The 22876-nt window shown below is 45.5% G+C and overlaps 1 protein-coding gene across 1 annotated transcript in view; it reads left to right on the top strand.

The window, feature by feature from the left end:
- pbx3b (pre-B-cell leukemia homeobox 3b) overlaps positions 1 to 19080 on the top strand; it is a 54613-nt gene extending 35533 nt beyond the window's left edge. Inside the window, exons 3-9 of the mRNA XM_041936941.1 lie at positions 7462 to 7703; positions 8638 to 8828; positions 9864 to 9999; positions 14689 to 14854; positions 15948 to 16060; positions 16917 to 17006; positions 18593 to 19080. Of these exons, the coding sequence (XP_041792875.1) occupies positions 7462 to 7703; positions 8638 to 8828; positions 9864 to 9999; positions 14689 to 14854; positions 15948 to 16060; positions 16917 to 17006; positions 18593 to 18685 (1031 nt within the window). The 3' untranslated portion in view covers positions 18686 to 19080. The remainder of the gene's footprint in view (positions 1 to 7461; positions 7704 to 8637; positions 8829 to 9863; positions 10000 to 14688; positions 14855 to 15947; positions 16061 to 16916; positions 17007 to 18592) is intronic.
- The last annotated feature ends 3796 nt before the right edge of the window (positions 19081 to 22876 follow it).

Below are 22876 nucleotides of genomic sequence, written 5' to 3'. Positions count from 1 at the left end.
GCACCTAATTATCTGCCTCCAGTCTGAGTCCTGACAAGCCCCACCGTCTGAACCCTCAGCTCGGTTGTGTTGTGTTGTGTTGTGTCAGCACTCGCCGACCGCAGCCAAGGCACCATTAGGTACAGAGAAGACAAAAGCTTCTTGCAGCAAAGGTTCCCTCTGCAAGCGCCGCCACAATGTTCCTCCTGTTAATGCCTTCCCTTCCAATTAAATCTGCAACTGTTAATTATTGTAATTATGAGAGCGAGCTCCCAGCTCTGCACCACCCCCCCCCCCAACCCCTCCCTCGCCCGGTGTGCAGAGACGCTACGGGAGCTGTTGTGTTGCTTCAGTGGCGCCTCGTCTCTGCTCCAGTGAAGCCCTAGCAGGGAATTGGATGCGGAGGGGGACTCGGTGCACATGACAGGGGTGACGTGAGGGAGATTGCACGGTTCATCTTGGATAACTGGGCGAGCAAGTCACAGCCAATGGCCGTGCCTCCAGTCTAACTCATTAAATGGTGTGTAAAGTACATGCTGGGAATAATTAGCACCAAGTAACCTTTTTCGCAACCGTGTTCGCAGGGTATCGCACAACAAAAAAAAAGGTGGAGTATCGTCTGTAGGTGTACAATGAAAGGATTCGGCGGGTCAAATGAAGTGAGCGAGATGATATTCTCCCAGCAATCATTCACTCATTTGCTTTGAAGACGCCGCGGTTATTTCCCTCCTTTCTTATGGTAATGTGAAAGTCTATTCTTGTTCTTTGAGAGACACTTGCGATGGATCCGAAGTGATGTGTTGAGTATAAGGAGAGCTGAAAAAGAGTGGATGGCAGGCCGGCTGCCTGTTAAGTCTCTGCGTGTCTCAGCATCCTCTCTGGCCTGCTTCTGTCACAAGCTGTTGTTTGGCCTGGACCTGATCTGCCCGTCCACTCCTCGCACTGCACTCTGCAAACCTAGCAGTAACCTGCAACATCAGGCTCGGGATGCTCGCGGAAAGAGCGTTCTTGTTCAGGTGCGTGCAACCCGAGACGCTGGAGGTGGATGTGTGCTTGTGAGCTTTATCAGTCCTCACCAAGAGATGCTCTGAGAATCAGCACGTCAAGCGCAGTCTTATTCCGGTGTCATAACCTCAGTTGCCTCGTAGCAGAGTCCTTACACGCTAGCACAGCTAGCAAAGGATTCTGGCTTCACAATTTGGAGCTGAATTCTCTTCTCTAAGAGACACTGAAGGAAAGAGCAGCTCCTTCTGCTTCAGGCAATGCAGCCTTTTCGTGGATACACTGCAAAATCTAAATGATGGACTGTCAACTCTCTTGCAGAAATGCCACTGCAAAGAATAATCTCTCTGGCAGTGGATCATGGTTGGCTGTATGCTACCAATGCCGTTTCTTTGTTTATGCGAGCATGTAGCCTTCACACGCACACATGCAGACATGAGTGTATGCACAGGCACAGATATGCACACACACACACACACAAATACAGAACACATACACAAAATGCTTCAAGCCTAAATCCTTTCTTTGGGAGCAGTGAAATATATGGGATTAATAACCTGAATAGCATTATTTTTTTCACCTCTAGCCTTTAAAATAATGCATGCTTGGCTTGGTGTCTGGATGAAGTTTGCCTGCATATTTGCCTGGTTATCGGTGTGTACAAGACCTGCTGTGTGACCTGGTTTCATGCAATCTCCATCTTCTAATTAGGAGGCTGCAGAAAGGCTGGAACGAGAGGAGGAGTGATTAGTTGCCTTTGGGTATTTCATAAGTGGCTTTCAGTGCTACATTTGCATTATTTGCTTGGGGTCTGAATAACAAATCAGCCTACCTTTGCACCAAATTGAGGCTAGCAGCTAGACCATCAATACATGAAATATAAAATGAAACTGAAGAAAAGAAATAAGCAAAAGGCGCTAACACAATATAGGAGGATAAAATGAAATATTGAAACACGGGACACAATAAGTGTCTCAGACGGTCTAAACTCCACGTCGACCTACAGCACAGATATTCAGATATTCTTTGACTCTCGCGCATTTTCTTTTGCGTTGGTCTCAGATTGGCGTGTCAGCGATTGCGGCTCATTCTGCGACCAGCAGACCATGCGAGCCATGCGAGCCCGACGTCGGAGCCCCACGCTGTATGTGTTGTGTAGGGTCAGTCAGTGTGCTGATCTGTAGCGGAGGTCCTGTCCACTCATTTGGCCGGCCTCCCCAACCGCTGCGTGCGGCCGCCACCGCCAGGCCTGGTCAGCCATCACTGCGCCACTTGGCCGTTTGCCCGCGTCGAGTCTTAGAGGGCAGGAAACAAAGCGGGGGCGCCCGCACACACGCCCGCGTATAAACACACATCACGCGCACGCACACACATGCACACATGATCGCAGCGAGTGACAGTGGCTCTTGTTTACCCAGCCCTCCCACCCTCCCTCGCTCTCCTTTCATCCTCTCCCTCGAGTCTGTCATGTTGTGTGTCACTTCCCACAAATGTCAGTGCCACCGTGGGACAGTGATTAATTTTGGTGCGCTTGGCAAAATGTCTTCAAGATGTTTGTTTGGGTTGTCTTTTCCCACCCCCTCGCCCACCCCCGCTTTAAGTCGTGGGTCGAGAGTGGCAAGACCCCCTCCTCCTCCCCTCACGCCCCTCGCCCCCCGCTGTCGCAGCCTCCTCCTCCTTTGTGAGGGGAGGGGGGCTCATCATCATCCAGGGACAAAGGCTACCTGAACTGACAGAGATCTTCTTTTCTGACCAGAGCCACTTTTTGTCACCCCCCCACCGCCACCTCCACGCGCTGTCTGTTTAGTGTGTGCTGCTGGTGTATGATGGGAGAAGTCTTGACCCAGCACTGAGGGGCTGTAACACTTCACTGTCAGCGCGGCTGATTAGCTTATCACTCACCGCACTGGGAGGAAATACATCATCATTCCAGACAGGGATTCCCCAGTTTAGGGCCCAGTCGCTGCCTGCTCGTACTCCACATTTAATCACCACACCCTCCACCGTTTCAGCCGGTCCGCAGAGGTTTCCAGTGAGAGCAGCTGCGCTAGCGTGGAAAACTTCTGCACACTTTTTGGGTTAGCGTGCCGCGGGCACACGCGCAGGAAAGCGGCCGTCCTCCCGAATTCCTCCTCTTTTGAGCTCGCTAGACGAAGAAAGTGAAACACAAAGTGGCAAATGTGCCTTGGCTTCCCCGCAGTGTGGTATCAGGTATGGTAATTACTCTGCCATTAACATTGGGAATAGTTAATGTGTATTAATGTGTTAATGGCATGTTAATTACTGTACATGCTAGAGAGAGCCCGCAGGCGTTCTCTCAGATTCTTTGTGCCATGTGGATGTAGGCCAAGCTTAAAAAAGCCTTTAAGAACGTCGATGAAAGAGGATCCTTATGTTTCATTTGTCAGAACAAAAGATTTTCAATGGTAATTTGATCCAGCTCCCCGCTTCTGGAGCTGAAAGTCACTGATCCAGGCGCCACGACAAAGGAGATGATATGAAGTCAAAGGAGACGTGGAACGCGGCTGTAGTGACACTGGCCTCTTTGTGAAATGGATACTCTAAGCCCTCTGTAGTCTCCAGTGTGTTGCTTTGGCAGCGGGTTTTAATAACACGGTGGATTAGAAGCCTTGGATCGTGAGTGCCAAGCCAGAGTTAAAGCTCACCTTGGACGAGCCTCAGTAACAGGCTAGATGCCACGGTCCTCCTCCTCCTCCTCCTCCTCCTCAGAGCCGCCTCTCTGCTCACGCCGTCTACTCCGCGGCTTTAAGAGAGATGACCTTTGCAAATATTGACAGAAAATAAATTCTGTTTTCGATTAGTTAGCTTTGGGAGACCTTTGCGGATCAATGCAATTAGATGAACAGAGTGTCGATTTGTGGCCGGAGCCTTTCACTGGAGGCGCTGGCGAGGAGAGGAGCTGCAGGAGGTCAGGGTTACTTGTAATGAACAGGATGTGTGCATCGTCACTTAAACGGCATCGCTGCAATGCACATTCTGCAAGCAGCACGGGACATTTTGCCATCTCGGGGAGAAGAGTTATTGCAAAAAAAAAAAAAAAGTATTACATAAAAAGAGAAATGTCTGGCTTTATCTGCAAGAAGCGCTGCTCTTCTAGTGTATTGTCTGGCGTCTGACAGTGCAGTCAGTGCAGCAGAATGAGGTGCAGAAGCCCAGAGCCACCCCTTCCCTCTTCAGCAGGCCACATTAACCCAGCAGGGCTCTGCCTTTATGGCTCTCCTGCTCACACTTCAGTGATGAGAGTAAACAAGCAGCGGGCCAAAGGTCAGCTAAGCCCACAGAATAAAAGAGGGCACAGGGGGAAAAGAGGTGGGAGGAAAGGAGAGCGGCCCGAGGCAGTGCTCAGATCACTGTCAGGGCTTCAAGCAGGGAATGATGTACGAGACGACGGCCCAGGACCGGAAATGATTATAAACAGAGAACAGGGGAGAGTATATGAGAGAAAAGGGCTGCATTGTCTTTATCTGTCAAATTTGTTACTTCCTGGGATCTGATACCGACGGTGAAACCTGTAAAAAATGAAAAGAAGAACCACCCCTGACTGATAGGGATGGATTAATCACAGTGTCTCCTTTTGTCTCCGTCACAGAGGAGAAATGAGGAACAATCATATAGGCAAGTGCTTTTTCCCCAGCTACTCCACCTGTATTGTTGAATGACAAATGAGGCAGATTAAGGACATGTTACATTATTATTATAATTCCTGATTTTTTTCCTCTTACATCATTAAATTCATTCCGCTAATTAAGTGAGCCAGCATCATCAGAGTTGTGTGAAATAACTACACCATATATAGATTTTTCACTCTCAGGTTGCCATTGCTTTCAGGCTTCACCAAGGTGACACGACTCCCGCGCTTTCCCTCTGCACTGAGATTAATTCCACTTTAACTGTGGAGGTGGATTAGAGCTAAACTCGGGTGCCCAAACTTGTTTTAATACCCATATCATCAGACAAAAACAGGATAAGGATTTGAGCAGGCAAGCAGCATTGCGCTGCTAGAATGTGACTGTGGCTTTGCAAGTTGCCGTACAGATTTGTCAACCGCGCAGCAAATTAAAGATATTATCTCGCTCGAGCCTGTTTTGTGGAAGTTGTGTGATGATGCTGAGCTCAGACAGCGAATCCGCAATCTTTAGCTCCTCCGACAAAAGGTGCACGGAAAGAGACGGCGCACCTGTTTTCCCGTAGGCTATGTTCTTATTTTTTCTTAAATTTTTCGTATTTATGTGCCTGAGACGGACGCACCCCCCCCCCCCCAACACACGTGTGTGTGTTATGAATGGCCGGCCGTAGCCGCCGTGGCACAAACACACCCTGGTGGACTCCTGCAGGGCCGTGTGTTTCTCGGGGCGGCACAGTAATCATTTTTATCCCGCTGATTTCCCAAATAGAAATGGACACGTATGATAAAAATGTCACGGCCACTCCACATGTCAGCGGACTAACAGGATTACATGTCACTTTCTAATGTCTCGCTCTGTTTTCCTTTGCTGTGAATGGCCACATTATTGCACACAGGAACTTTGTGGTAATATATGGTAAGAGACTGGTAGCTGTTTATGGCCTGTGATTATTTAGTTTGAATGAAACCGGTGATTTATGCCCATTTAGCTGAAAAGCCCTGTAAATTCCCCCAGCTGCATTTCCCCTGGATATAGAGTGAGTGGAGTGAAAGTGACAACTGGGTTTGGTGGGGAAATGTACGCTGCGTCCCAGAGTTATATTTAATATACCTGACATGAAAAACATGCCTACCTACTCGCCGCCACCCGCAGCACGAAGGAAAGTGCAGCCTGCTGAGCTTGTGTTGAATCAGAGAGTGGGAGTAAATACTGAATTAGGAAAATATGAGCTGTAGTGGCAGACAAACCACCAGCTATTAGAGCACGTTGAGATATGCAGCCAGGCATCTGGTCAGTCAACATTTGAATCATGTGCCATTTTGTTTCATGCCGCACAAACTGGAAGAGAAACAGTCGAGCCCGTCCAGAACGAGAGCTTTGGGTGGAGTTGTGCAGATGCAGCGTGATGTGGATGAGGGTTAGTGGAGCAGCGGCATATTGTCCACATGGATGGCTTGGCTCTGCAAGCCTGATGGAGCCTTGTCCAGCATCTCAATGTCTCCAACACAAATAGCCACATTCATCCACTCCTCTCACACCATTACACCTAAAAGACTCAAAGCCAGCCGATCCATAAATAGAGGCAAATTTGTTTTTCGGTGGCACTGCAGCCGAACGAAACGCCGACAGAGGTGAAAAAATCAGAGGAGCCGCCACAATATGATGTGTTTCCTGATTTTTGTTATTCAGGAACGTGTTTGTGAGAAAGATCGGCAGGAGAAGAGGAGTGTTTTCTTTCGAGCGTTTCCTCCTGTGGATGGTGTGCAGGGTCAGTCGGTCAAAGCGTGGTAAAAGGCCTCCTCTGATTGCATGCCTACTGGCTGACACAATAGAGCCACTAATCTTCTTATTTAGAATCCAGAGGCTGGCCATATCTTAATGAAGCTGTAATGAGCTGTTGAAAATCCCTGAATTGCGGGAGGGATTATTGAATTGAAACAACTCTGGTAATCATAACGTTCGAGTAGCCACTCAGTATTTACTGCCCATTGAGCCACATTTATATCCACTTATTAGAGTAGATTGCTCGAGCTTGATTTTGTTGTAAACCCGCGGTCTTTTTTCTGTTTTGTTTTGTTTGTTTATTCTCTGCAAAGCCCGGAATCGTGGCCGCATTGCCAATGCATCAAGGTGTGCATGTACGCTGTATCTGCCGGGTGATTACGACGTGCTGACAGACCGGCGAGACAGAAAGCCGGAGGAAACAAACAGCAGGGTCTCAGAGCAAAGACAGAATTCATGAATTAGCACTTTACATAAAATTGACTCTGCACTCGTTTTGCCGTATTTAGATTCTTATTTCAGCAGCTCATTTTTATTACTTCTTAAGACATTGCAAAATCAGGATGGGGAAATAATGCAAGATTCAAACCTTACAAGCAAACAGAAATGAGGAAAGCGGGAGTTGCTTTTTGGAGTTCCCAGCGTCTCTGTGTCAAAGACAGAGATGCTTACTAGAGGTATAGTTTTCTGTTTAGCATTCGTTCACAGAGCAGAAGTGCCACTTCACCATTGAGCATTTGTCAGTTTATGGATGTTGCTGTCATGTCAGCCTTCCCGTACACACAGTGTGCGGCGCAGTGTGTAAATAAAAGAGAACAGGCATAGACATGGGCGACAGGAACACAGCGCATACGCAGGAGGCACCCAGTTCGTACCTGCAGGGGAAACATCACACTATAGCACCCTACGCAGACATGATGCTTTTGATTGCAGCGATTCAGCCTGCGCCCGTTTGATCTGTTTTTGTTTTTCATTGTTTGGATGATGAAGTCTTAACGTGTCCCCGGATGGCATCAGCTGACCCGCTGTCCCTGTTTGTGCGTTGCTGCAGGTCTCAGCATCCGTGGTGCCCAGGAGGAGGACCCCCCGGACCCCCAGCTCATGCGTTTAGACAACATGCTGCTGGCAGAGGGCGTGGCGGGACCGGAGAAGGGCGGCGGGTCCGCGGCCGCCGCAGCCGCAGCCGCGGCCTCGGGCGGAGCGGCCGACAACTCCATCGAACATTCCGACTACAGAGCCAAACTCACCCAGATCAGACAGATCTACCACACGGAGCTGGAGAAATATGAGCAGGTGAGGCGGAGGCGTTGCAGGTGAAGACGTTTTTGCTTGAAATTACACAACTCTTCATGCACTTCTTCTCAAACGTCCAAAAAGAGAGAGAATGACGGATATTTGGTTCTTTGACTACCAGCTAGTGTTCAGATGCACGTGTTGAGCCTCACTTCATACTTCACATCATTTCTCAGCACCCAGAGCAGCATAATCCCTCCATTAGCAAGGAAATTACAGAGAATATGCGTGATGTGGGAGACTGTGTTAGCAGCTCGGAAAAAAATGGCAGTTTTATTCACTGTGTTGTAGCTGATTATAGAGATCCGAAGGAGCACCTTAGTCATCTGTGTTAAATGAAAGTATGATCGTCTCCTTCACCCAGCACTCTGAGCCTGCCATTAAACACAGAGGCATTATGGGTGAAAATAGAAGGTGTAACAGTGATGCCTCAGCAAGCCAGTGAGGTAAATTAGACTAATTTACTCGGTGCTCTCTGAGAGAGGAGGCGGGTTTGCGGGGGCACACAACACTTCGCCTGGAGTAAATGCATCTTTCTTAAGGGTGTTTCCAGGTTTTAATTATCTAAATGTAAATACTTAACGAATTTTACTCAGAGTAATGAGCTAAAGTGTGCACTACGTAAATGAGTTATTCTAATTAATCATGTATGAACTACTGGTTTAACGAAAAGCTGTTTAAATTCGCTCCGCATTAGGGCCGAGCCAAATTGCAAATCTGCATTTATATTCAAAGATGACTTCACCTATTATGTCATCAAAGTAATGTATAAACAGTGCACTCTGTTGAAGCTCTTAATAAAAAGCTTGTGCGTAATGAACTCGTTTCCTATATGAAAAACATGCACAACTTCAGAGCATCGGCCGGAGAGTTTGTGCGAGTTGTGATTTGCTGATCTCACTCTGGCTGCCTTCGTCTCTCTGTCGCTTGGCAGGCATGCAACGAATTCACTACCCATGTGATGAACCTGCTGAGGGAACAGTCTCGCACGCGGCCCATCTCCCCCAAAGAGATTGAGCGCATGGTGGGAATCATCCACCGTAAGTTCAGCTCCATCCAGATGCAACTGAAGCAGAGCACCTGCGAGGCTGTCATGATCCTGCGCTCCAGATTCCTTGATGCCAGGTCAGTGGATCGTGTGTGTGGTGTTCGTATATGTGTGTGTGTGTGTGTATGTGTTTGGTATCTAGAAACTTTTATTGCTTCCATATGACCCATATAAGCAAATCCAGTGGGCAAGGTCATTTTTAGACTGCGTGCAGGCCTGAAGTTTGTTTCTTCTCCCACTTTTCTGGCACAGCACACAGTGTGAGCACTGCAGAGATGCATGATTTTAATTGCGTCCATGTTCCACGCATTATCCATTTTCAAGACAATCATGCCCCGCACCTGAGAGCAGTTAAGACCAAACGAAATGGGGGCCGAGTCATGTGTAATGGATGGAGGGGAGGTCATCAGCAGGTGTTGTGGATTACTCTAATCACTAACAGTGTGGTGCAGCGCGGGGCTCTGCGCAGAGCGGCACAAGTTTGGGCCAAACAAGCCAAGTGGAAGCACATTTGCTGCCCACTGCCTGTGTGAAGCGCGGTAAACAAGGCAAAATAAGCAAATGCTCAACAACATGATAAGTAGTGCCCTTGGGAGGGAAGGGGACCCAGATCTAGTTAGAGTTTGCTTGTTTCTACTGGAGATCCCTGGGGCTGTGGCACTTCAGGAACAATGCTCAACTGTGCATGCCGTGATTTCTATAATGTACCGAGATGCACTCCGACTGGGCTGCGCGCTCCATCACAAAGCCCACCCATCCGCTGCACTAAACTCTACACATTACACGCTTGGACTGGAGATTGCAGACCAACAGACCAAATTAAACATTGTATGTGTTTTGTGACTGTTTGTTTGTGTGTGTGTGTGTGTGTGTATGTGTGTGTGTGCGCGCTTGTCATTTATTGGTTGGAGTCTGGTCTTCTGTGTGTTGACGAGACTCTTGGAGCAGGACACGATATTCTGCTCCTGAGGGCCCTTAGAGCCCATTCCTCATTATTTTCACCATTTATGTGTGAGATTGATTGTGCAATTTGTGCAATCCAAATGGATGAGTTAATGCTGGTCCCACTAATAGGCTCGCTCGGCCTTTCTCTCATTTTGCTCCCCACTCAGGCGGAAAAGGAGAAACTTCAGCAAGCAGGCGACGGAAATTTTGAACGAATATTTCTACTCGCACCTCAGCAACCCGTATCCGAGCGAGGAGGCTAAAGAGGAGCTGGCCAAGAAGTGCAGCATCACAGTTTCCCAGGTGGGTAGTGCTCATCTAACAGTAGCTGGTGGGTAATCAGGGTGGGAAAGGCTAAAGCCTAGAGGGATAGTTACCGTGGGTCACACCACCAAGACACAATGTCCTTAGCTAACCTTGACATTGTGGCTGCCTAATGATGCTTCAGTCAAGGCTGGTCCCAGTCAGTCAGAGCAGGGCCACAGGGAGGGGAGGCCTATATCATCTTGGCCTCAATCAAAGCACTATGCTGTCCTTCCTTAGTCGCCCCAACGCCGGGTCCCCTGCCATTTTTCCCTCTCATTCCCATCCACCATGTGTGCTCCCTCTGTTGCCTGGTCAGTCGCTCAGGTCATAAGCCGGGAAGAAAAATGGCATCATCCATTACTTTAAGAAAAGCAGTTAAAGTCCGGCGCTTCAGAGCACCGGATGATGCCGGGTAGCTATCTGTATGTTTGCTGTTCAAGTGACCTTGCAGGACTCTGCTAATTCACAGTTACATTTCAGAGCTAAAGATGCGACTTTCCCACTTTATATATAGCGCAGCCTCCTTGTTGGGTAAACCTGAAGGCAATATCTCTCACACCTACCCCCACATCCAAAGTATTATTATCCTGTGCTCTCTTTTTTCCTGCTATGACTGTGACTACTATCTAGATTTTTTTGATACTCTATTGTTCTATGGTTGTCCTCATGAGACACAATATCACAGAAACATGAATCTATACAATAATCTGCAGTGTTTTTTCTGTGTGGGGAGGGGGTGTTGAGGGGTATATTGAGTGTAGTCATGAAGAGTCAGATACTGTAAAAGCCCATTCTTTTTTGCCTTCAGGGGGTGGGAAGCACCATCACAGTATCACAGGTATGTCATAACTTCTCCTGATCCACTGTTTTCATTTTTTGTACCTCCTTTTGTTCATGTATGTAATAGCCTCACAGTTTTCCACTGCACAGAACCTCCCCCCCCCCTCCCTCACACCACCGGATCAATGCTAATGCTATCATGAATTACAGTGTGTTCAAGTTTGAACTGACATTTTTTTAAAAGAGCGGATAAGAATTTCAAGCATTTACATCCCACCTTCAAGTCACACAGGACCACAGACTACGTTTGATTGACTCATGCTTTGAAGCTACACCCATGTTATCACCATATTATGTGTGTACAAATGTGTCACATGAAATTTTACTTTTTTGGCTATTGTTTACCACATTATTTTTTTTGTTTGTTGTAGAGCGTCGGCTAATTGTGTGGTCTCTGAGTTTATCTACCCCAACCCCCCCGCCGCCCGCCCGCCCGCCCGCCCCGCGAGCGCTGCGTGATTTGCAGCGGTTAAAGAAACGGCGAGCGACCCTCACAAATGGAGCCCCACTCTGTTTTCTGAGTGCCACGGTGCTAGTTCCCATGAGGACGAATCGGTCTGCGCAGAAATTAGAGGGCTTTTAAAAATTCACTTGAGCTCATCTCAGGCCCCATTAGTGGCGTCCTCCTCGACAAGCGGGGGCCACGGCAGACATTCTTATTGACTTATTCTTAGTGCTTCGGCTCATTTTAAGTGAGCAACAAAGTCGGAGGCTCGACACGATGCCGAGCGCGCCCTAAGTGTGTTATCCCTCACCGTGTCCCGGCGAGGGCTCGCCCAAGTAATTTTTCAGACGCCCCCGAAATACATTTTGCAGGCTTTGTTGATTGCACAAACAGTTCATTAAGTAAAAACCATCCGTCGTGAGCGGTGCGCCGATATCGGTCCGCGGCCCCGCTCGATAGATCATCGCTGACGAAACACCCCGCATCGTGTGAGCGGGGATCGTTTAAAATGCAAGTCAGGCACAGTTGTCTTCCCCGAGAGCGAAGCCTCTTTACCTCAGGAGGTCCCTGCAGTCCACATCCAGTGTTTTACTCACATTAAAACGCTGCAGTGACGACTTCGGACGCACAAATGGAAAATCTTGAACGTACACGTTGTCTGACTGTCGGTTTGTCTGATTTGATGGATACTGAATCCAGCTTGTTTAGAGGAAGCAGCTTTGGTACGATGAGCTCTAAAGGCAGGACGCCGTCTGATGCCCTCTGACACTTTGCATGCGCTCTGCTGGAATCCGGAATGAAGGCATGGGATTGGATGGCTGTGGTTTGTGTCAGGGTTGCGGAGGCTGTATCTGATATAATCTGTGTCAGCGGCTGTGTCATTTAAGGCAGACTCCAGTGCAAAGACTCCTTTATATTGCTTACATTTTTCTTCTGAGTGGCACTTTTCAATATTTCAGATCATAGTGAATTTAGAGAAGCCAAGACTTGAGTTCTTATTCATTATTAATGTGGCCTGTATAATTGATGGTATCACAGCTAGTGAGACCACCTTTGTCTTAGTATTTAAGACTGAGGGCATTGTATCCTCAGATATATTCAGATCATAGACAGATCTTGCATTGCCTTACATTGACTAGCGAGGAGTATTGACCTGAAATGGGGTGAAATAGTCTGAATTATTAACAACAGCTCCGCGGCCTCTCTAGTGGGCAGCATGAAGGCAACGGTATCGTGTTCTTGCAAGGAGTGTGCATGGTCATTATACAATCGCTGCCTTTGAGGCTGCTGATGTCAGGTAATTCAATCTCACAACCTGGTTCTCACCACACATAGGAGTCAATTGAATGCATGGCCTGCCACAAGATAAAAGGGAATTAGTTCTGTAGATTGGGTTGTGCTCCACACCTTACAGTGCAGTGCATTTGTTCAATATTTAGCTGAACCCGAGAATCACTAAAGCCAGAGTTCAGTGGGCAGGAGAGAAATGTGTGTGCAGAGCGGAGAAGGGTGGTGTAATGTCCAGAGGATTTAATGCCAGCGCTGCTGAGTGTGTCCAGGCTTGTAACACCATGTAGTGGTAGAAAACAGTCATAACACACTCCATCACTGCGGACGAGCTTCATGTCATTCAAGTTTGTGTTGCCAACTTATGAAATAATCCCATTTTAATATAAAAGTGTGGAATTGTCGTGTGTTCCTGTGCGGCAAAAAGCAAACTTGTGTTTTCCACCGCTGTCAACTCTTAGGCTTAATGATACAAATATGTCTTCATGTGCAAACACCACGGCTGACATTTTAATAAATGCAGTTCTGTTAAATCCACTGGTTGCATGAACATTTTGTTAAATTAAACAAACTGGTGGGCTTTTCGGGAACATTTTCTATGATTTCCTGGGGTTTGCGGGCACTTTGTGAGCTGTCTCAAAGAGTGAGAATATTGCATCGTCTTTGGCTCTACAATCCACTATAAGCAGGTTAAGTAAAAAGGATGATGGCCAGGGCTTTCATTGCTTCCAATTAAACCTTGCTTGTTAGTTTAACCTCTAGGTAAACCCATCAAACAATTGATGTCAAGGAAACCCTGCCAACAGTGGGCCTCGCCTGAATGGTCATTAATTTTAATTGCCTAGATATTAAAGATTTAGAGCACAAAGACGTGCAGGATAGAAATGATCTGATGTCCTGCAAATCCAGTCAGTTTTAACGCCACAGCATTGGCGGGCTGCTGGGGATATTAAAATTTAAGCACATGGGTGGAAATTAAATAAAGCGTCATTAGGGGCAGCTGCTCTTTGGCTGGTCCAGCCGTGGGCTGCGGGGCCTGAGAGGGGGGCGGCAGCACAGCGACAAGACACTCTAATTTATAGAACCATTAAAAACAAGCATCATCTCATTATTATTCCACAGTTATTGCAGAGCCAGCATTCGCACATAAGGTTCACCCCGCGCACAACTTTTCAGTGTCTGACTGATGCTGGACGTCATCACTTCAATTCAACTAAATGAGCATTTCCAAGTGCTCGAAATCTGAAAATCCCCAGCTTCAGACATTCCTTTGAACGCAGTGTTTCCTTGTGCCTTTACACTTTCATTTCTGTTTTTCTATTTTAACATATCAATTAACACCGACTGATAATCTGTGTTTGCTGCTTCACGTGTCTGCAGGTCTTTACCCTCCAACTCTCGTTTTTGATAATTACAAACAAAAGTTCTCACAAAAGCACACACACAAAAGCACACACACATGCACACATTTACACACACACACACATATACCATTGCTGTGTTAATGCTTAATTTTCTTAATTAAAGCACTTAAGCAGAGCTAGCCAAATATGAACATTTAACACAAATAAAAAATGTTTTCCACTTTTCTGTTTACGTTAAATCTGACACGCAGCTCACATATAATAAACAACCTCCGGCTGCATTTGCATTGCCCTGTAATATTTAACAATTCGTTATTTGTGTATTTACATGAAGTGTCAATCATCAAGACTCACTGATCTGGAATCAGCGAGTATTCTTTAGAGGGTAAAATATGAGGATTCATAAATTTCACTGAGGGATTTGTATCTTTAACAATCAGCCATGATATGAGGAATATATATAATACACTGACTTAAGTGTCTGTGCAGCAGGAGCCCCTTGTGTTTTAGTTTCGTCAGGAGACAGATCTGAGAGCGTGTCATGCTCCCATCCATGAGAAGACACGAGTGGCTCCTGATTATGGCTTAATTAGCTTGTGTACCCGGCGGACATTACTGCAGGGGCTGGGAATTGGGTACTTGATGGACCCAAACATGACATCTTGAAACAATCACACTGCTCAGTGCACGGTGCTGTGGCTGCTTGACGTCTGACTCCTCTGCTCCTCCTCCTTCTGCTCTCCCACACAGGTATCCAACTGGTTTGGCAACAAAAGGATCCGGTACAAGAAAAATATCGGCAAGTTTCAGGAAGAGGCCAACCTGTATGCCGCCAAGACTGCTGTAAATGCAGCACACGCTGCAGCCGCTGCAGTGCAGAACAGCCAGGCCAACTCCCCTACCACACCCAACTCCGGTAGGCACTCCTGCACACAGACAAAAAAAAGATGCGCCCTCTACCTCAGCCCTTAACCCGCTGCCTACCTGCCTCGCTCTCTCATGCACGATTCACACAGGCGAGAGTGACAGGCTCTGCTCCCAGCTCGGGGATCACAGTGTCTCCTGTCTATAAGACAGTTGATGCCAAGCAAACTCATGCATAAAGAGAGCGTTCCTGACTTGTGAACCGAGAACACATGTATTTTTGGCAAAATAAAAAAACATTCAGAAGGATGCCATGGGATTTGTTTTCCCTTGACTTTCTGTCAACTTCCTGTCATTTGTAATGTAATGGTATGTAGTCCCACTGAATGGTGCTGCTTTTTTTTTTGCTAAATAAAGTGAGATGTAATTGCTGGGAGCATTTTAACCTACAGTAATAATGTTATATCAAAGTGGCATTATATGATACTGAATACGAGTCATGTAGCAAGAGGAAGCCTGAAAGGGCATGTTTAGTGCGGTTTATTGAGAAATGTAATGCTGAGTTTGGACTAGGTTGACCTGCGTCGGGATGTGGTAAGCTTATGAAGTGGTCCCTTTTTCTTGCACCCAGGATTCCAGATGAAAGATGAAGAGTTTCAGCTGGATTCTGCAGAGAGCAAAAACACTCTTTTAACCAACATGTTTACTGGTACTGCTCTTTTCATAAGCTTCTTATTGTCCTTGTCATTTACCATGTGATACCTCCTTGCCAACGTTAGATTGGAAGTAGGCGATGTGGAACAATTGGGAGCTTAGGCGACCAACCGCATATAGAACCGGTCCCCCTGTGTCATGTGATTTTCATTTCATTTGTGTCCATTCGTAAAAACGATCCTCTCGAGTCCTTCTGCACATCGTCCTCTTCTGTTCCTTTCTTTTCCTCCCTTCCTTTCCTGCCTTCACCCTTGTAGTTGCTTGCTTTTTGGGAGTCTTTCTTCAGTGTATTTTTCTGCCTGAGTTGGGTCTGTGTATGCAGACACGTGTGTGTGTGTGTCTGTGTGTGTGTGTCTGTGTGTGTGTGTGTGTGTGTGCTTTCCCTTTATAGCCTTCTCATGTATTCAGCTACTTACATCCTCCCTTTCCAGGTTCTTCAGGTTCTTTTAACCTCCCAAACTCTGGGGACATGTTCTTGAGCATGCAGAGTCTGAATGGGGATTCTTACCAAGGGGCACAAGTCGGAGCCAATGTACAGTCACAGGTAGGATCCACAATCAGGGACAGTTCCTGACTACCAGTGCAGAGAGCTGTCCTTGTCTTGCCTGTGTACTGAGCCATCCACAGTGCAGTCTGAAGCACAACCAAAAATAGAAAATAAGAAATGCACGCTGCTCATGCGAGGGCAGTTCAAAATTGCCACAGCGAGGCCTCCTGTAACCTCCCATTGACTAACGTGTTGGCTGACTTTTTCGCTTTGGATGGAATATTTTGGCAACCAAAATATAATCCCACCCCACTACTATCATGCCACAATTTACTGGTCACTCTTCCAAACACCTTGAGTAAAGATTTTGTGAATGCATTTGGCTTTGACTTGAACTCTTGGGTTGGTATTTGGGTTTTTGGTACTGTGTTTTCCCTTTTTATTATTTTTTTCTGTATTCTATATTGCTATCTTCCTGTCTCATCCTGTTATTGTGTGTTGTTGACGTCTTCCATTCTGTAAGTTTAACGCAGCTTCACAACTGACACACAGTCGCTACCATGCACAAAAAAAATCTATGCTTCCTCATGATTACGGTCAAAATAAAAGCTAATTTAGAAGAGCCGTAGTGTTTTTGTTCCGTTATTGTCACTTTTGTTTTTACTTACTGTCTCATAGCCTTTATAGAAAACGCAATAGATCCGAGCATGCTGTAGTGTCAGTTTTGCCTTTTTTCATTAGAGAATCTTTTAGCTGTGTTACAAATCTGGTTAGTACGTTCGCTGTCTCAGGAGTCCCTTTGTGATTTCACACTAGTCAGTATCTGTTGCTTCACCGAGCATGTTTGCAGTTAGTGTTGGCCTGCTTCGAGACACTGAGGTGACCAGCTTGTCCACCTTGTCTGTCCCCTCAGGTGGATACCCTGCGCCATGTTATCAGTCAGACGGCAGGATACAATGATGCTCTGGGGGGAAACACGATGTACAGTCCACACGGCTTGAATGTAAGTAGAGGTTTTATTGGCTACTCGCGTAGATTGTCGAGACCGAGGTCGTTTAACGAAGGCGGCTAAAGACAGACACAACCCTGCGTGTGCTTTAAAGCGTGTGCCGCACAGTGTTAGACGTCACTTTGTCACCTGATGCGAATAAAAGTTGTGTTTAATAAAACACATTACACAGCAGGGGAATAAAATCTGCAGCTCTACTTTAATAAACGTCCTGTAATACTTTGTTTGAGATGAAAAAAGGCTTCGCTGCACGGTATCCGTCGCATTTAGCTGTTTTGAAATGCTTCACAGAATTCTTCCGTTGCCTTATCTTCATGATAAAATGTGAACATGTGATCGCCTGCGGCACTTTTCCAGACACGAATTCCATCTTCCTTGATGAGGTTTGATATGGCGCCTTTTTGTAAAGGAGCGCATAATCTGAAGCTATCAGAGTAAAGATTAATTTTGTTGATGAGAGAGGATGAAGAGAGAGCGAGAGGAATGCTATCAGACATCTCTCTCTCTCTCTGTCTGCAGTATATCTGAGCCTCAGTATTTGCTCTCTTTGCATTGTTACGCCTGTTGGGTAAAACGCACGCATGTTTAACATTATTTAAAGCTTAAGCATCAAAAGTAAGGTATCTTATTCACAGCGGTTTTACTGGAAATGATAAAAAAAATGCTTTCTGTGACAAAAATGAACATATTTGATGTAAACAAATGGAGGAGGGGGGGGGGGCTGTCGCCAGCATTCGCTGCTTTTGGTGTCATTTTGGCTTTGCTGAAGCCTTGTTGCTATAAGCTCTTTAGACATGTCAGCTCCTACCAGGATCAAGTGTTTTTCACTTTCTCACAAGGTTTCTCACTTCCATGCGAGTGTAGACCTGTGCCTACTGGCTCACCACAGCTCAGCACGACCCCCCCCCTCACATACACACACACACAACAGCAGCATCTGACGGCGCTGAGCAGGCTCACGAAAAAGAGCCAATCGGAGCAAGAGGAGCACAGCAATAAAACATTTTTGAGCAAGTCAAATTGTGACGCAGCTCCTGTTTTGTAGCAACAACCCTGAAAGTGCCTCGTAGATCCATTAGCATAGACTAACCTTTAGCTGTGTAGCTGGTGACGTAGGAGGATCCAGCAAAGGCTAGGTCGCGCCTGGAGCAAAGCAAAGTCAGGCTGGCTAAGACTGGCTCTCTTGGAGAGGCCCTGCCCTGTCACTTCCACTCAGCTCTCCCCACCTCACCCGGCCCGAGCCCTCCCTCTTCTTGACTGACAGGAGAATATGTAGCGACAAGCTGTCGGCCGCTGCTGAAATCTGCTTAGACACTGATTTCGGGGGCTGCTCCCATTGGTCGGGACGCGGGACGAATTTGTTTCCGAGAGCGTCTTTGCTGATGCCGCCGTAATGCGGAGAATGCCGGAGCGATCGAGCAGCGTCACTGTGTGGCAAACAGCGTGATATCAGCTGACACGAGCAGAGAATATGAGTCTCATTTCCATATTGGGGGTGTTGTGTTACATTTTGGGAACGCGCCGCGCTCGTGTTGCAGAGAGCGTGTTTGTAATCTCAACCTTTCCCGTTTGTGTCCCAGGCTAATGGGGGATGGCAAGATGCGACGACTCCGTCTTCTGTGATCTCTCCGACGGAAGGACCAGGAAGCGTGCACTCCGATACCTCGAATTGATCCGCCATTAATGCATCTTCGCCTCAAACTGGGCTCGGACTCTTTCGACCGGCTGGCCAACAGCAGAGGACACGCAAAAACTTTTCACGGCAGATTGAATTTTCCCGTACCTTCAAATTTCCCGCGACATCCCCCGCCACCATCGGCCAGCGTTTCCTGATCGTTCGGTGTTTTCTTTCCGTCTTCATGACTCCACTTTGACCGCCATGCTCTTCTTTGTTAGTCGTAGGGGTAAGCACACGCACGTACAGATAGCAAACAGCCCTCAGATGATCAACCTTCAGGATCTGAACTTCAAACACCGGATGACACTCTGTTCCTTCTCATTTATGACTTTTTAAACGGCCGTTTGTTTGATTCTTGATTTAATTACTGCTCTCCATTTTGATAATTGAGTTCCCGTCCAGTTCATACAACACATAGATTAAAGCAGCTGTTTCTTTGACTGTAATGCGCTCGCAATCTTGTCCAGCAACTCAACAATGCTGCTGTTGACAGCTCAATGGCAGCTTTGTAGTTACTTTCAAGATTTATTTTTGCCTTACAGCCGTATACATTAGTAGAAGGGGACGACTATTCAAACTCTGGAACATAAAGAAGTGTAATTGATTGCTTGACTATAACATGACACCACTTCCATATTTTATAATTTGGTGTTTAGTATGTACATATGTAAACATTTTTTTTGTACTGCTTATCAACAAATCCACCCACAGTAGATCATTCCTTCACGGCACCAGGAGTGGGCCCCCGTTATACACAGGAAAAGTTGTACATAATATAGCTTAAGAGTAATTATACACCCCACCAATCAATACACAGCTTTATTACCTCATTCAAATTCATACCAACCAATAATTTCCAACATTTCTGTAGCTTAGAGTGCTCACTTACTACCTCTAAACAATATCACCACCATGGTTTCTTTTGTCCTTATTTAACGTTTTTATGTAGTTATTTCATCTTGTAACACTGTAAACTCTCCATCCTCTATGTAATCTAATGTATATTTTAATCTTTTAATAAAATGCTGTTGCTGCACCGCAACTGAAAATGACAAAAATAAAAAAATGAAAATGATAACGATATTAATACCATGACAAATGGACGGGGAGGGGAGGGAGGGAGGGGGGGTTGGGGTGAAGTTGTTGGTCTGTGGCTTTTACGACGGGGTGCGATGATGATGATGATGAACATTGTTGATAAATTAACAGCAAACAGTGAAACTGTTGTAAATACTGAAAAAAACAAACATTTTGAATGTTGCTCATCTTGTTACTAAATCATGCAAAAAAAGAAAAGGAAAAAAATCACTATAAAAACTGTAATGCATAGAGGTTTCAGTATTCAGAACTGTACATTCTCAGCTCTGTTCAACAGGGTTCAAAACTTGTTTTCTCTTTTTTCTATTGTATGTGATTCTGAAACTGAAAAGTCATGACAAACGATTTGTGGCAGTGATTCTAATGTATTAAAGATGTTTAGTGTTTCTTTCTAACCAGACTACACCCTGGACTGAAAAGTCTTCCTTGTGGTAGTTGTGTAATTTCAAACATGAATAAACCTTTTGCTTTCATGACAGCAAGTCGTGCTTTCTTTCCGCCGGAGGTTCGCCGCTTTTCTCCTCCCGCAGCTTCTGTTTCCTCTCATCCATGATCAAACCTTCATGCGTTTTCAGGTTTTTAAGCAACTTTGCAGCATTTGATGGCAGGATTTCGTCTTCTGAATCATTATTCATCATTTGCATGCCCATGTAGAAGAAGCTCCTGCCTTACACAGTGGGTAGAAGAAGACTTAACCTGGTTTGCAGCTGCTGTGGAGCTGACGTGGTTAGTGCAATTAACTGAAATGTCAGCCACTTCTAATTCAGGCTATTTTGTCTGTCTGTTGTGGAAAGGCTGCCTTAATGGATCATTGGTTACCAATTCCACATGGAGATTGACATCCATTTATCCTCATTTTCTCAGCAGAGTTCTTCCTCCTGTGCTTATGTCCAGCGTTTGTGTCTCTCAGTTGTTGACCCTCGTGGGTTTTTGACAGTGTGTTTTTACGCTGCAGCAAATCGAGTATCCCCACTCATGAGGTGCAGCTAATTTGCGATTTTTCTCTCTGTGTGTGTGTGTGTGTGTGCATGTTACATATTTGTTTGGATTTCTACACAGACAGGAAAAAGAGAAAAGAGATGTAGCAGCAAAGCACGAGTTTAATTCAAGCAAAAGCACAGACGGTTTCCCGGGAGAGCATATTTGTCCACTCAACCAGTGCAGAACTTATTGAACACCTTTCTCTGGAAATCACATCTTTATCCGGATATCACACACCCGTGACACAGATTTCCAAATGCTTGAGGGAGATTTTGGAACATTTAACATGTAGTGCTAGTTTTCTCTGCGCCGATGCTGCTTAAGACCGTTCTTTCCTAATGAAATGGAGTGTGCATATCTCCTCTCACAGGAATTATGAAAGCATTTGGAGTCTGAAGTCCAGCGCTGCTGAACCCTGCCATTTGGATTACAATCTATTTGCTCATTCTACCTTTACAAATAGACACATTTTCCTCCTCGGGACTCCAACTATTGGATTTTAAGTACTGCACTCAGCAAAACTGGCCTCAGAACCTTTTAAATAAAGAAGTTACATTTTCTGAGATTATGCCTATTAGAGATTTGTCTAAGGTTCATTAAAGGCGACATTTTCTAAGTAAAATTCGCCATGAAAAGCATGCATCATTAAATATGGAAATCCAGAGTTATATTAGCAATATGCACATAGCCAGTGCCAATTAAATTAGAGAAAGATATCATTTGTATTATTAAGGTAGAGTTCATATTAGATTAAATATAAAATGTGATTTTTTCACGGTTTGATTTATAGCTTATTGAGCATTGTTCACAGACCCATGTTACTCTGGATTTCAATAGAGAGATTGTTTATATTAAAATGTAAAAAGCTGTAATTTCATCGCACTGTTGCTAAATTCAATTGGTCGGAGCTTCAAACAGGAATTCATGAGCACATAAATATTTTTCGTTCTTAAATGTGACTCTATATGCACAGCAGAGTACACACGGAGCCCTTAAAACACAGCGTCTGCGACTAGTTTGTTCTTCACTTTAGATTTGATTTGAATAAATTCCCAGTTTCTGCAAGCCTTGGAAGTGCGATACCAGAATAAAATATGTTAGTTTGAGTCCAAATATGCAACATGTTGTAGCTTTGATCCTTGATCAAAGATGGGATATGAGGAAACCCTCACAGATCTGAGTTCATTACAAAGTAACATGAGTCGTGTTCCAGAAAGCAGGTTGTTCTGAAAGCTGATATCAGCTCATTCACAGCAGCTCGTTCATTTGATGTAGTTTCCCGAAGCAAACTGCGAACATGATGACGAGTCCACAGTCCAGACGCTTAGAGCACCCGACACGGCAAACACGAATCTCACCAGCTCCCACCGAAGGAGATTTGAAGAGACAGATGTTGAGAGAAGCACGTGCAGTAACAGTTAAATGTGACTGTTGGTTGTAGATTGTGGATCAGCAGCTTTGACGTGTTTCGGCGCGTTTTGCCATTAAAATCCTGCTTTTTTGTGTTTGTTTGTGTGCAGCGTTTAATACGAGGGACAAGGTTTAGCTTACAGGTATTAAAAACCCTGGCAACCTGTTTATTTCCCCCTGTTTATACATTTAATGGATGCTTAATAACACTCTATAATGGAGTTGTAAGCATCTATAAGGACATTTTTAGATATTTTAATTAAATCTCCTGCTGAGACACATTGTATATTATTGCAGCTGAGTTTTATCTGTTTATACACCAGCATCCACTTATTGTGTTGGTGCCCACCGGAGGAGGACTGATACCTACGACTAAACCATTTATTAAATGGTTATATAGTCCTTATATGAACATAACATAACCCTCTAGATTGGTTTTCTGACACTTTTCAGTAAATTCTTCAGCAAACTTTAGTTGTTTTGATTTTATTCAGCCTATAGAGCATTTGAATGAGAGTTAATGGTGAGCATGCTGCAGTAAAAACGTGACATTAGTCCAAAATCATGTGCTTTGTGAAGACTTTACACAAACATGCAGGATGTCCTGTTTCAGGGCTTTTCTGTGAGCGATGCATGTCAAACAGAGAAATCCACCATTTCCCTTCATTTCAGTTTTAACACATCTGGTTAACTTCCT

This window comes from Chelmon rostratus, chromosome 5, assembly GCF_017976325.1.
Source record: "Chelmon rostratus isolate fCheRos1 chromosome 5, fCheRos1.pri, whole genome shotgun sequence".
Lineage (NCBI taxonomy): Eukaryota > Metazoa > Chordata > Actinopteri > Chaetodontiformes > Chaetodontidae > Chelmon > Chelmon rostratus.
This window is presented reverse-complemented; position numbering and strand designations above follow the sequence as displayed.